The sequence below is a fragment of the Priapulus caudatus genome, unplaced genomic scaffold (assembly GCF_000485595.1).
Source record: "Priapulus caudatus unplaced genomic scaffold, Priapulus_caudatus-5.0.1 Scaffold1631, whole genome shotgun sequence".
In the NCBI taxonomy this organism is placed as follows: Eukaryota; Metazoa; Priapulida; class Priapulimorpha; order Priapulimorphida; family Priapulidae; genus Priapulus; species Priapulus caudatus.
In genome coordinates this window covers 44351-59465 of record NW_014578692.1, presented here as the reverse complement: position 1 = coordinate 59465, position 15115 = coordinate 44351, and the positions used below count along the sequence as shown (strand labels likewise).

General features: G+C 42.2%; 1 protein-coding gene across 1 annotated transcript; it reads right to left on the bottom strand.

Annotated features, from left to right (window-relative positions):
* Positions 1 to 5902: 5902 nt before the first annotated feature.
* Positions 5903 to 10015, bottom strand: LOC106817207 (mannose-P-dolichol utilization defect 1 protein-like). Its single transcript, XM_014821872.1, has 5 exons — positions 9797 to 10015; positions 9129 to 9194; positions 8271 to 8403; positions 7887 to 8091; positions 5903 to 6950 (listed from the first exon to the last, which is right to left on the bottom strand). The coding sequence occupies exons 1-5, from the start codon at positions 9873 to 9875 to the stop codon at positions 6714 to 6716; spliced, it is 720 nt and encodes a 239-aa protein (XP_014677358.1). The 5' UTR covers positions 9876 to 10015; the 3' UTR covers positions 5903 to 6713.
* Positions 10016 to 15115: the final 5100 nt, after the last annotated feature.

The window sequence follows — 15115 nt, the reverse complement described above, 5'->3', positions numbered from 1 at the left end:
GGGGTTGGTGTTGTGTGGCTGGGTTGGGGGCCTGAAGGGCTGTTGGGTGAGGGCGGGTGGATAGGGTGGGGTGCGTTGGGCAGGGCTGAGGTGAGGGCTGGCGGGGTGGAGCTGCGAGGTGGTGGGGATTAGCGAGGCGGCAATATGTGCACACCTCTCCTCCGATGGCTTTTCGCCCAGCAGGAGTTTAGGAATACGGAATCGATCACTGCCCAATCGATCACTAGCAATAAAGTTATATTGATTCCGAGAATAACGTTGAAGGAGGCGTGTTTCGGAGGGACTTGAGACTGATTAAAATGGCGATTTATTCTGATAAATGATTCCCGCATGTTCCTGACCATGATCACACACGCCACGCACGCACGCGACGCACAATACATACGATACGCACGCACGCACAAACATTGATACGCACGCACGCCACAAACATTTGATACGCACGCCAGCACAAACATTGATACCCACGCACGCACAAATCATTGATATACTCCATGCACGCAAAAACATGTGATTACGCACGCACGCACATAAATTAGTTATACGTCACGCACGCACCAAACATTGATACTTCACGCACGCAACATACATTGATATACGCACGCACGCACATACATTGATACGCACGCACGCAACATACATTGATATACGCACGCACGCACATACGATTGATACGCCCGCACGCATATACATTGACACGCAGCGCATGCACATTAACATTGATACTCACGCACGCACAAACATTGAATACGCATAGCACGCCACGCCACAAAACATTTGACTACGCCACGCACTGCACAAACATTTACACGCCAGCACGCCACAAACATTTGATACGCACGCACGGCCCACAAACATTGATATACTCACGCCACGCAAAAACATTGATACGCACGCACGCACATACAATTGATACGCACGCACGCACAAACATTGATATACTCACGCACGCCACAAACATTTGATATACTCACGCACGCAAAAGGCATTGATACGCACGCCACGCACATAAATTGATACGCCACGCACGCACAAACATTTGATACGCCACGCATGCCACATACATTGATACGCACGCACGCACAAAACATTGATACGCACGCACGCACAAACATTGATACGCACGCTACGCACAAACATTGGTACGCACGGCATGCACATACATTGTAATACGCACGCACGCAAAAACATGCATACTTCAGCGCACGCACAAAACAATTGATACGCACGTACGCACGCCACAAACATTGATACCCGCACGCATGCACCATACATGATACGCACGCACGCAAAAACATTGATACTCACGCCACGCACAAACATCTGATACGCATGCACGCACCGCACAAACATTGATACGCCACGCATGCACATACTTGATTACGCACGCCACGCAAAAACATTTGCATACTCACGCACGCACAAACATTGATACGCACGCACGCACAAACATTGCAACTCACGCACGCACATACATTGATCGCCACGCACGCAAAAACATTGATACTTCACGCACGCACAACATGATACTCACGCACGCACAAACATTGATACGCACGTGACGCACGCACAAACATATGATACGCCACGCATTGCACATACATTTGATACAGCACGCACGCAAAAACATTGATATCACGCACGCACAAAACATTGATACGCATGCACGCACGCACAAACATTGCATACGCCACGCATGCACATACATTGATACGCACGCACGCAAAAAGTGAATACTCACGCCACGCACAAACATTGATACGCACGCACGCACATACATTTGATATGACTCACGCACGTACATACATGATCGCACGCCACGCACAAAACATTGATACTCACGCCAGCACAAACATTGATACGCACGCACGCCACAAACATTGATACTCACGCACGCACAAACATTGATATACTCACGCACGCACAAACATTGATACGCACGCACGCACATACATTGATATACTCACCGCCCGCAACAAACAATTGATCGCCCACGCACGCCACAAACGATTATTACGCATGCACGCCACCACATACATTGATACGCCCACGCCACGCACAAAACATTTTACACGCCCCACGCACGCACAAAGCATTGATACTTGCACGCACGCACAAAACAATTGATATACTCACGCACGCACAAACATTGATACGCACGCACGCACAAACATTGATACGCACGCACGCACAAACTATTGATACGCACGCCATGCACATTACATTTTACGCACGCACGCACAAAACCATTGATTACTCACGCACGCACAAACATTTGATACGCCACGTACGCACGCACAAACATTGATACGCCACGCATGCACATACAGTGCATACGCACGCACGCAAAAAAACATTGAATACCTTCAACGCACGCACAACATTGATACGCATGCACGCACGCACAACATTGATACGCACGCCATGCACATAACATTGATACGGCACGCACGCAAAAACATTGATACTCACGCACGCACAAACATTGACTACGCACGTACGCACAAACATAGATACGCACGCACGCCACAACATTGATACGACACGGCCACGCACATACATTGATATACGCACGCACGTACATACTTGATATACTCACGCACGTACATACATTGATACGACGCACGCACAACATTGATACTCACGCCACGCCACAACATTGATACGCACGCACGCACAAACATTTTCTCACGCACGCACAAACATTGATACTCACGCCCGCCACAAAACTATTGATACGACACGGCACGCACACTACATGATATACTCACGCACGCACCAAACATGTAGCACGACGCACAAACATGATACGCACGCACGCACAAACATTGATACGCACGGCACGCCAATACATGATACGCACGCACGCACATACATTGATACGCACGCACGCACAAAACATTGCATACGCCACGCACGCACAAACATTGATACGCACGCCACGCCAAAAAACATGATTACGCACGCACGCCACGCACATACATACATACATACAGATACGCACCGGCACGCCACAACACATTATACTTCACGCACGCACAAACAGTGCACTATACTCACGCACGCACATACATTGCATACGCACGCACGTCACATACATTGCATACTCACGCCACGCACAAACATTGATATTACTCACGCACGCACAAACATTGATATACTCACGCACGCACTACATTTGATACGCCCACGCCACGCACAAGACATTTGCATACTCACGCACGCACAAAAACATTGTATACTCACGCACGCACAATACATTGATACGCACGCACGCACAAACATTGATACCTCACAGCACGCCACAAACATTGATATACTCACGCACGCCACATACATGATACGCACGCACGCACATGAACATGATACTCTACGCACGCCACACAAACATTGATTATCTGCACGCACGCACATACATTGCATACGCCACGCACGCCCACAACATTGATACTCACGCACGCCAACAAACATGATATACTCACGCACGCAAACATTGATATACTAACGCCACGCACAAAACATTGATATACTCACGCACGCACATACATTGATACGCACGGCGACGCCACAAACATTGAACTCACGCACCGCACAACATTGGATATACTCACGCACAGCCACACTTGATACGCACGCCACGCAATACATTGCATACTCACGCACGCCACAAACATTTGATTACTCACCGCACGCACATTGCAACATTGCATACGCCGCGACGCACAAACATTGACTACTCACGCACGCACAAACATTGACTATACTCACTGCCACGCCACATACATTGATACGCCACGCACGCACCATACATACATACTACATTGATACGCACGCACGCACAACATGCATTACTCACGGCACGCACAAACATTGATATACTCACGCACGCACATACATTTGATACGCACGCACGCACAAACATTAGATAGGCACGCACGCACACAACACATTGATTACTCACGCACGCACACATTACATAGATCGAGCGACGCAGCAGCACGCACGCAAACATTGTACTCAGCACGCACATGACATTGATACGACACGCACGCACAAACATTGATACCACGCAGCCCACAAACATTGATTACTCCACGCACGCACATACATGATAAGCACGCACGCACATACGATTTGATACCACTGTCACGCACAAACATTGGATTACTCACGCACGCCACACAACATTTGATATTCCACGCACGCACGATCACATTCCACTGCAGCCGACACAACACATTGCACTACGCACGCACGCACAAACATTGATACGCAACGCCGCAAAAACATTGATACGACACGCCGCAACAAACATTGACACGCACGCACGCAAAACATTGATACGCACGCCACGCCCACAACATTGACACGCACGGCACGCACATACATTGATACGCACGCACGCACAAACATGATACGCACGCACGCACGGCACATACATACATGACATAATACATACTACATACATACATACATACATATACACTACATACCATACAACATGCATGCATAGCAATCGCATGCTATGCATGCATGCATGCATACATATACATACAACATACACATACATCACTCATAGTACATACATACATACATTTACATTACATACATACATACGATACATACATACGATACATAACATACACATACATACATACACATACATAGACGATACATACTACTACATACATACATACATACATACATATCATACATACAACATACATACTACATAACATACATCATACATACATACATACATACGCCACGCACGAACTGCACACAAAATGATATACCACGCACGCACATTTTTTTAACCCATTGATATACTCACGCACGCACAAACATTGATACGCACGCACGCACGCACATACATTGAATATTACTTCACGCCACGCCACAAAACATTGATAGCACCGCACGCACAAACATTAATACGCCCAGCGCACGCCCACGCACATACATACATACAATACATACATACATACATACATACATTACATTACATACATACATACGCACGCACAAACATTGATATACGCACGCACATACATTGATATATACTCACGCACGCAAAAACATTTATACGTACGCACGCACATACATTGTATAATTATATTTATTTATATACTATATTTATTTATTTATTTACTTTTTTATTTAGTAGTGTAGTAATGCAAAAATGTATATAAGGACCTATCACACGTGTGGGCCCCCGTACCCTAGCAAAACATTGGCGCTGAAGTTTTCAACGAGAGTAGTTTCAATCTATCATTGCGTGCCTAGCCGTACGGCATTGACATCTTACGTCCGTATAACTCGTGCGAATTTACTGTAGGACAGTAAGCTACATTTCGGGTGGAAGCGATTATGGAATATCGACATTACCGAGCAGGGTCGATGCCGCCGAGCTGAATAGAGTAAAAAATACAAGCAACCTTGTTACGTCTCTCCGCCCGTCGTACTGCTTCTCCGTTGATTAGTGAATGTGCTGATGCGATTGATCGTAGAAGCTAGCAGTAACTATAACTCAGTAGCATCGAGTCACTTTCATGATTTATTTCTTTAGCCTGCACAGACGTGTCAATGCGAATCTTGCTTCCTCAGCACGCACTCTGATTGTGTAAATTTCCCATGAACTTATATATTAGATGTCGATAGAAAATCCGTGAGCGCGATTATTAGTGTTTATTATAACATTTAAAATGCGAATAATCACGAAAAAAAGTTTCTAGTGTTTAAGATAACATTTAAAATTCGAATAATCACGAAAAGAAGTTGTTAGTTTCATAATTAGCATCCACAGTTCATTAGAGTGGATGAAAGTAGAGCATAAAAGTAGGATAGCAGCGTTATAATTATTTAAATGATCGACTTTTATAACAAAACTACTGAAAATGTCTTAATTTCCACACGAAAATGTTTATTTCACTCTTTGAATTCGTTTCGTTTCATTTCATCACAATGACTAGATTACATTAGATTAGATTCCTTAGCCTAAAAGTAAAAAGAAATGTTTTTGCAGTATTTGCCACGAGCATTAATAACTCTTAGCATATATTATGTCTGAAGTCTCATGGTAAGTTTTTCTTTGTTTAAACAAATTATGACCTTATATCTCTTCTGTAAACAAGGCCAGTGAGCAACATGCACTCTAGAATTTCTGACTGAGAATGGAAAATAAGAAGAGCAATATATGAACAAAAACAGAAAAGATCAACAGGCACTCTACTACTGATAGTTATATTTATAATTGTGATATAAGATAACAAATAATATTTAATCAATTAATATTTTGTGCATGGTACTTTGGTAGTAATATTTTTTATCGCGTACTAATGATCACGTTTACACTTCCAATTTTGTTTAATAACAAATGATTGATTTAATTGGCGATATATTTAAATAATAATAAAACGTAATGAATGAACAGGCCATCTTCTAATTTGAACTTGTGGATTAAAAACATGCAAGCAGCTAGGAAGGTGATCAATGCGTGAAAGCAGAGCAAAGTAACATACATGGAATGTGATTGTGTATGTGCTGCCACCTAGTGTTGTTTTACGCCGAAAACAACTCGAACATCATTACAGCAAAGATAAAACTTCACAGCAAATAAACGTAAATTATTTAACAACATTTGTGCGTAGCGATTCGAAAAAATGGCTTCATCCCCCAGCACCACTTGCCATATTAACAATCACAAAATCCCATTACTGGATTTTAGTCTTTGTAGACGGCACTGGCGCGTTCCAGTAATATAAAACCTGGCCGAATATTACGCCGTTCAGCGTCGTCGCAAGCACGTAAATAAGTATGATGAGGTTATCTCCAGTCTCCTGGATGGAGGTGAAGATGCGCGCGATGCTGCCGAGGAACAACAGGGAGAAGGTGATGACGGAAAGCTGACCCGTCCCACCATTGTTGTAACTGCTCAATATCTGCACAAGCTGAAAAAAACACACAAACGCAAACCGATCAACAGCGAGAAAATGAATAAGAGAAGTACGTTAAAAGTAAGCGATGAATAAAAAAGTACTGATGAATTCTGCAAGACGTTTGCCTGTGACAGAAGTATCTAATTAGATATTCTGATTTATTTGATTTGCAGTGCAGCTGAGTTATCTAGTCTCAATCATGTTTCTGTGTGCGCGGTAGACACAGGCTCAACACAGCACACTCATATCTGAATGAAGTAACATGAGGTACTCAGTATACACATGTTCATGCTCACGTGACCAAGGCCATATTAAAAATATTGTTTGTTTGCGCTCACCCAATTGACCCGCCAAAAAGGGGCCGACTCAAATTTTTTTATTGATCTTTCCCATTTTTTCCCTTTTTTTTACCAATTGTATCACTGTATATTATATAAATCTGTAGGCAATACATTATATTTACCAAGCAAACCAAACATTCAACATAAAAGGCATCTCCACACAACAAGCACACCCGAGCATGTAGGTACCATGCTGAATTTGTAAAAAGACCCCCCTAAAAAAGCCGACCTACCTACCCAAACTTTTTAGCCTGGGTCGGGTGAAGGTAAACAAAGATTTTTTTAATTGTGGCCCAAGCCATACAAAAGTTAAACGATCGAGCTGGACCACTCCTATGTGTCAGCGATATTACGGTCATCTCTGTCACCTCCTCCGGATGTTTTATCCGTGAAAAAGACTGCCTTCAGTCAGAGCACATATATATATATATATGATATACGTGCTCTGCTTCAGTACATGTATTTGTATTTGAATTACATGCAATTAAGATTTAATAATGACAAGAGTCCATAATAGAAAAGCATTTTCAATTATGGACTCTTGATAATAATAATAATAATCTAAAAAACATGATTATCTTAAACACGCATCGTTCGGTGGGTTTACCTTGCTGCCGATGACTATGGCTATGTTACACGACTGGAATATCCACAGGATGTTGATAGGTACTAAGCCGGACAACATCAGACTGAGAACTGCACTGTATGCCAGCATGAACACCACAGCAATACCCAGCTTTCCTCCATAGTGTAGCACTAGCACACAGATGGTGCAAGTCTGCAATATTAGGAAAAATCCTTCTCCCCACGCACTGCAAGAGAAGAAACACAAGATGGTTAGACAGCCAGTGAGAAGAGGGAATGTCGCATATTTCCTATACAGAGCATTAGAGATACGGCAAAGAACGGATTTACCCATTTAGTGTGATAAAATGTGATTGTATTTCCAGCCACGCAGATTAAATTACTGTTATCTAGAAGCAATACAAACCTGAACGGGAATTTGTTGGCAAAACTGTATGAAACTGTAGCAGTAACAGCAGCTAGCTCTAAGCTCTGGCTCAGAAAGCTCACACCTTCTCCACTTTTTGCACTCCAAATCTTTATAATCTGTGGCAGTTTCACTGCAAGTAAACGGCAGTGTTTAGTAGATGGCAGAGAAAACAGTCAAACTACCAATAATTATGAAAACAACATCAACAAAGTTTCAGAACTTGTAATAAATTCAGGTACTGAGAATTGCATTCCAGAATTCAGTGTGCATTAATATGGCAAAAAACACAGATGCTATATGTGTTAATTTTTACCTAATTCATTAGTTAGTTAGTTAAGGATAATGGGTTGTAATAGGCCAAGCCTAATGTGCACCCATATCTGGCGATTTAAATTCCTGAATCGGTCGATTCTGGCCTTAAATTCGTTAGTCGTGGTAGCTGCGACTGCACTTTGTGGCAGTTTATTCCAGGGTTGCACCACTCTCTGGCTGAAAAAGTTTTGTCGCACCTGGAGTCTGGACCGTTGTTTATATAGTTTCATGTTATTTCCTCTTAGTGATGTTTTTGAGGCTGGACAAAAGAAAGTGTTTGGATTCAGTTTATATTTTCCTGTCATGATTTCGTATGATTCTATTAGGTCGCCTCTTAGTCTTCTGGTATGTAAAAATTGTAATCCTAAAAACTTCAGCCGGTCCTCGTACTTGACGTTTTTTAACCCATATACTAGTTTGGTGGCCCTTCGTTGGACTTTTTCCATGTGCTCAATGTCCACCATGCATCATGTCTCATTAGATTTATATTGCTAACAAATATATATTTGTTTTAATTCAATTACAGACACGAGAATAATTTACCTATGACAGCTCCGAGAATAATCAGATATCCAAGGCATTTGCTAATGAGCATCTTCAGACATGCCACTGCAAGGATAAAATATCGTGATATAGGATAATATATATATAAAGTGTGCAAGCCACATAACTCATAAGTTATAGTGCGAGAAAACTCCCGGCAATATAGCTCTAGTACTATAGCCCGCGTACAGTTGCAGCAGGCCTGCGGCAACTGTACGCGGGCTATAGTACTAGAGCTACCGGCAATATATCCTTTCTCAGGACGTATTGTAACTGTACGTAGACTACACAGCCACAGGCGATGTGTGAGGATGTGGGATAGGTTTAAAGTATCTTCACCCCCTTCGTTTCACAACAGGAAGGCATCCGATTGCTGACCTGTCAATGACTGACTGTACACCAACATAAAATTCATTTACACTAGTAGTAGTACTCTATAATCTACACTAGTCTACAGAACAGAGAGAAAATGAGATGCTCAAGATAGGCAACTACAGCCTAGGCATACTAATGGCTCACGGGGTTGGTTGGTATGCCATGTTATTAAATATTATTCGCATAAACCTTTGTTGAGTCAGTGCCGATCGAGTGCACGGACTCAATGACACTGTCACTGACTGACTCTGTGACTGTGTGAGTCTGTACAACTAGTGGGAAAATTGCATTACCATGTAGAAAGTTGGCTTTAACGAAAAATTCATCAAAGCATTGTTCTGTTAACAAGAAGTCTTTTACGAACGTCTCCATGTTGTCTTAATTAATATCACAATAATGTTTATTCACAGCACTCAGACAAGGCCCCCCTACAACGCACTGTCAACACTACAAGTCAAACATCAAACTTTGACACGGACTTTACGTCTTTACCATGCGATGCATGCGATGATCAGAGCCAGTCTATCTCGCAATTTCCATACTGAAAATATATACACCATTTTATCAGTGCCAGTCAACTAAGACTTGATCATAGTGCCATCTCTCGGGGTTATATGCGATATATAAGTGAAAATGCGATACAATAAATCAATATAATACATATAATATTAAAATAGATAAAGTAATATAGTGAGAAGATATAGACAAAGTAATATAGCTAAAAACACATATTTACATATATAAATTAAATTAAATTAACATTTATAAAAATATCATACGCAGGTCGCTCGAAAACGAGGCTATGTTAACTCAACTTACTCAGTTACTGTACATGGCGGCGATTGAAAGGTTGTGTCTATATTGTCACTACCGACGCTTTGACCATTTTAATCATTAAACACAATATATAGATACAATGTCTGCATTGCAAGAGCTGGGGATTCCAGCCAGTGATCATCTGCGTGAGGCCTTGACTAACTGCACTGATCCTTTGAAATTTATCGAAGACTTCCAAGTATGATTTTTACCACTTCACTTGCTGTGTTACCACTGGCACTGTTACTGTTAGTGTTAGTGTTAGTGTTACTGTTAGTGTTACTGTTAGTGACTGTGACTATAGTGTCATAACTGACACTGTAACTAATTAATACTATTTAATAGTAATACTGTAACTAATAGTAGTACGGATACTTGTTAGTGTTATTGATATTGTTGTTGTTATTATTGACATTGGCAGTGTTAGTGTTACACCCTGTACTCCCTTTTACTGCAGACTCGCTTCGTTCTGTAATTTAATTAATTTTAGCTGCTCAACACTTAGCCACAAGTTCCCTTTTCGCTTAACACTACGTTGGCGTACGACGTGTAACAGTCGGAGAGCCTGGTCGGTTTACTCAACACTATGTATTGGCATTGCATTTATCAGATTTTTTTAATAATAATAATAATAATAATAATTTATGGTTAGGCTGAAAGGGGGTGTATCCTGTTTTTTACCTCAGGCTCAAAATCGTCATCAGGGGCCATCATATATTATTATCTTACAAATATGATACGGGTGTCACTTTCCCCCGGGCGTAGAGCGAGGGTGCCGCTACGTGGCAGCACTAGTCACTTAGTCTTCGTACACTTCCGTCATTCAACAGTCATACTTCCATGCTAGACATGGCCTTATTTCCCTAACCTTAACCCTAACCCTAACTCTAACCCTAATCCTAACACTAGTGAGCAAGCACTGCCACGTAGCGACACCCTCCCTCTACGGCTGAGAGGGTCTATGTCCCCCAGGGTACTGCCGGAACGTACCCTGGTACTATCTAAATATGCCGGACCGTATCTCGCCTACGCCTACTCCCTAACCCGAACCCGAACCCAAACCCTAACCATATCAAATAGTTATCAGGGTACGTTTCGGTATACCGGACTGTACCCAGGGTCTGTTCCGGCAGTACCCTGTGGGACATAGACCTTATGAGCCCCTCTACGCCCGGGGGAAAGTAACACCGATATGATACCCTACATATGCACACATTACATATGAGTACTAGTATTTAGTATGGTGACACAGCAGCATTAATCCACAGCAGATGTACCTAGTATGACATTGTTGTGCGTAGATGGAGAATGGGATCTTGCTCCCGTCCTTGCGACCGGCGCTGCCTTTTCTCGACCTTCACTGTGTGCGGCGGCTGGAGTTTCATGAATCCGTCATGGACGAACTGCGGGACAAGCTGATTCAGAGGTCTGTTTTTGGATCAAGGATAGTTTGGGACCCTGCAAATGTGTTTGAAATCGCATATATGTGTTAGCACATATATGTGAAGCTAATCCGGTGTGCTAAAACTGCTAACCAAATAATTGTGCCTACGTGCTAAAATGAGTGGATACATCTCAAAGGTACCCTGCTAAATAGCAGGGGAAGAAACAATTCATATATCATTATCAGGTAAAAAAAATGCTTCATTTGCAAGCACCAGTAGTTCCTACGGAAATCCAGATGCATTTTATGTATTTGATTATTTGTATATATATGTATATATCAAGGCTCGACACTAGCGGTGGCCCGGTGGCCCGGGGCCACCAAAACTTGATGTCGGGCCACCAAAATTTCCAAAAGTTAAAATTTGGTGGCCCGATCGGGCCACTAAAATTTCAAAGTGTCTGACTATGTGATAAAAATAATTGTTTCTTACGTGCTAATCTCATTCAAAAGAGAGCGAGCAATTCGCGGAGCGAGGGCACACGTATGCACGTGGCAGCATATCTAACCGCGGCGCCATCCACGGGCGCACGGTTTATCCGTCTAACTGCGGCTGCAACAAGGCCACGTATATTGGTAATTATACATTCGGTTATCCGGTCCTCAACCGCTCTGCTAAGACAATGTACATCGCTCTACGCGAACAGTTCGGGTAGTACACGCGAACCAGTCTAGCCAGAGGGTCAAGAATCTGAGCCGGCGGCCAGGCCATAGCATTAGTTGTGGCAAGCGGCGTCAGCATACGTGTGATTACATTGTATGCAAGCGAGACGGCAACAATGCGTGCTAGACAATACGCCTGCTCTGGGCAGTGACTGTGGAGGCGTCGGTGTAATGGAACGTAGTAAAATGAAGCGGTGTGTAAAATGAAACGCGAGCGATGAGAAGTTCGAAGGGCGAAACCATTGTCATAAATAAAAAAACTGATTGACAATTTCTTGGACCTTTTTCTGATGTACGTTGTGTAAAAATGGTTAAAAAATACGGGAGCACACATCGCGTCCCGGGGAAGGGTTTCGGTAGCGGGAACCGGGACAGCATGGGCAAAAATAGCGGGAACGTCTGGTGCACCGGCGCCTGATTTGCTAGCTAGCCTGGCACTGGTGCTCCATGTTTCGGATCCGAAGCGCAAACTGGCCAGCATGCTCGAAACGTTCGCGGTAGAATAACCTAGAAGCTATTCCAGATGGAAAGATATCACGATATTTTAAATGCCGAAGTGTAATATTAGCTCGGCTTTGTACAGTTTATGTTATGCAATTTTCGTTCTGTCTCTTTAACAACCGAACATATTGAACCCTTAGACATGGCTCGCTTTTTCTTTTGAAATGCATGAGCGTACCCCAGCCTACTTTGTTGATATACATTACTGGTTCTAACTTTATCTTATTAAAATCTGCATCATATTTTATTTTTTACCAGTTTGCAAAAGCCTGCCAGACATTTTAACATTTCATGAGATTAAATGCTATCATGTTTATTTTAACATGAAAACCAATGTTGTTTGTTGTTTTATTAATATAAAAAAAGGCAGTTACTTGTTTTTATAATATTTGCTATGCTCTGTGACTTTGATCTTCTTTGAACGTCTGAACTGATCGACTAGCCTGTACACGCGCGTGTTTAATAAATACGGAGTGAAGTAAAAAATGTATGGCAAGATTCTGGTGAAAATTTGATGCCGTGGAATGGATAATTCAAATGTTCGCGCTCCAATAATCAATGTCAGTGTGTGCCCATTGTGTGGGTTTGTTTAAAGAACTTGTGCAAGTGCATCAAGACGGCCCAATTTGTGCGCAAATAACTATACAATAACGAGATTGAAATAAAGATTTATAATGTTTTTCTTTGTTCTTTTTTTCTTGCGGGGCCAGCCAGATTTTCATTTCGGCGCACCAAAAGATTGAAAATTCATGATTTTGGTGGCTCCCGAATCCGGGCCACTGAAAAAAAAATTAGTGTCGAGCCTTGGTATATTATATATATACTATATATATATATAATTATTATATATATAATGATGTGCAGAAAATGAATAGTTGATAAGATTTTCTCTTTAATCAGGGTTTCGGAACTGGCAACAAGTGACACGAAAGATAAATACAAACGACTAAAGGAAGTTCTTGACCGGAGTTTCCCAGCAATACGTGTGAAATCATTAAGGTTCGTTATTAATTACGATTAATTAATATTAATTAATTAGCAATACGTGTGAAATCATTAAGGTACCTCATTCATTCACTTATTCAACAAGTTTTTGTGATGGAAGATGGTTATTTGGTAATAAAGGAGTTTTGTATCTTATATATTTTTATTTACTAAATCCTTATTGCACATAATTTAAATACAAGTATCTTCAGGTTATGGTTCCGATTGCTAGATCCAATTCCATGTTGCGCATTGTCTTTTACTTTTTAGGCCTGTCATCACGTGCATGAAGAACCATATTTCCAAGGTCTATGTCAGGAGTATATATACAAATAAAAATTCCATAAGCTACCTGTTCTCCTCACATTCCCAGACCTGTCCTTCGTCATGAGCCTGATGAAACACATCCCAAGGATCGACCAGAAGATGACATACACCAGTAAACCCTACAATACAATGCAGCACAGCACAAAGTTACACCCCTACAGCGAGAAGTTACGACTTTATGACCCGTCGTCATGTGCCTCATGAAACACCTCCCCAAGATCGACCAGAAATTTACATATAGCTGATGCAAAGTTACGTACACAATACAATGCAACATTCTTATACACAGCACAAGGTTACACCCCCACGCCGAGAAGTTACATCTTCGCATCCTATTTTCCAGACCTGTCATTCGTCATGTGCCTGATGAAACACCTTTCTAAATGATGGACCAGAAATCTCAGAGACATTTCAGTTATCATTATACGCAAACAAGAATACTCTAAGCTACATCTTCGCATCCAATTTTCCAGACCTGTTGTCGTGTATGGTGAACCACCTTTCCAAGATCTATATCGCGGGTATATACAAACAAAATTTCTGACTTTTCGTACCATTTCCCAGACGGGTCGTCATGTGCCTCACGAAGCATCTCCCCAATATCGACCAGAAATTTACATATAGCAGTAAGTGAATCATCCTACAGTACAACGCAATACATCACAAAGTTACACCCCCCCCCACCACACACACACACAGTGAGAAGTAACGACTTCGCATCCCATTTTCCCAGTCGTCATGTGCCTCGTGAAACATCTGCCCAAGATCTATCTCGGGGGTTTATAAACAAAAACTCGATAAGATATGGCTTCGCATCCTATTTTTTCAGACCCGTCGTCATGTGCCTGATGAAGCATCTCCCCAAGATCGACCAGAA

Coding starts and splice junctions, on each gene's coding strand:
- LOC106817207 (XM_014821872.1), bottom strand. CDS start 9,875: ATGGAGACGTTCGTAAAAGACTTCTTGTTAACAGAACAATGCTTTGAT. Junction 9,195..9,796: donor TAAAGCCAACTTTCTACATG/GTAATGCAATTT, acceptor TTATCCTTGCAG/TGGCATGTCTGAAGATGCTC. Junction 8,092..8,270: donor GCCAACAAATTCCCGTTCAG/GTTTGTATTGCT, acceptor CTTCTCTTGCAG/TGCGTGGGGAGAAGGATTTT.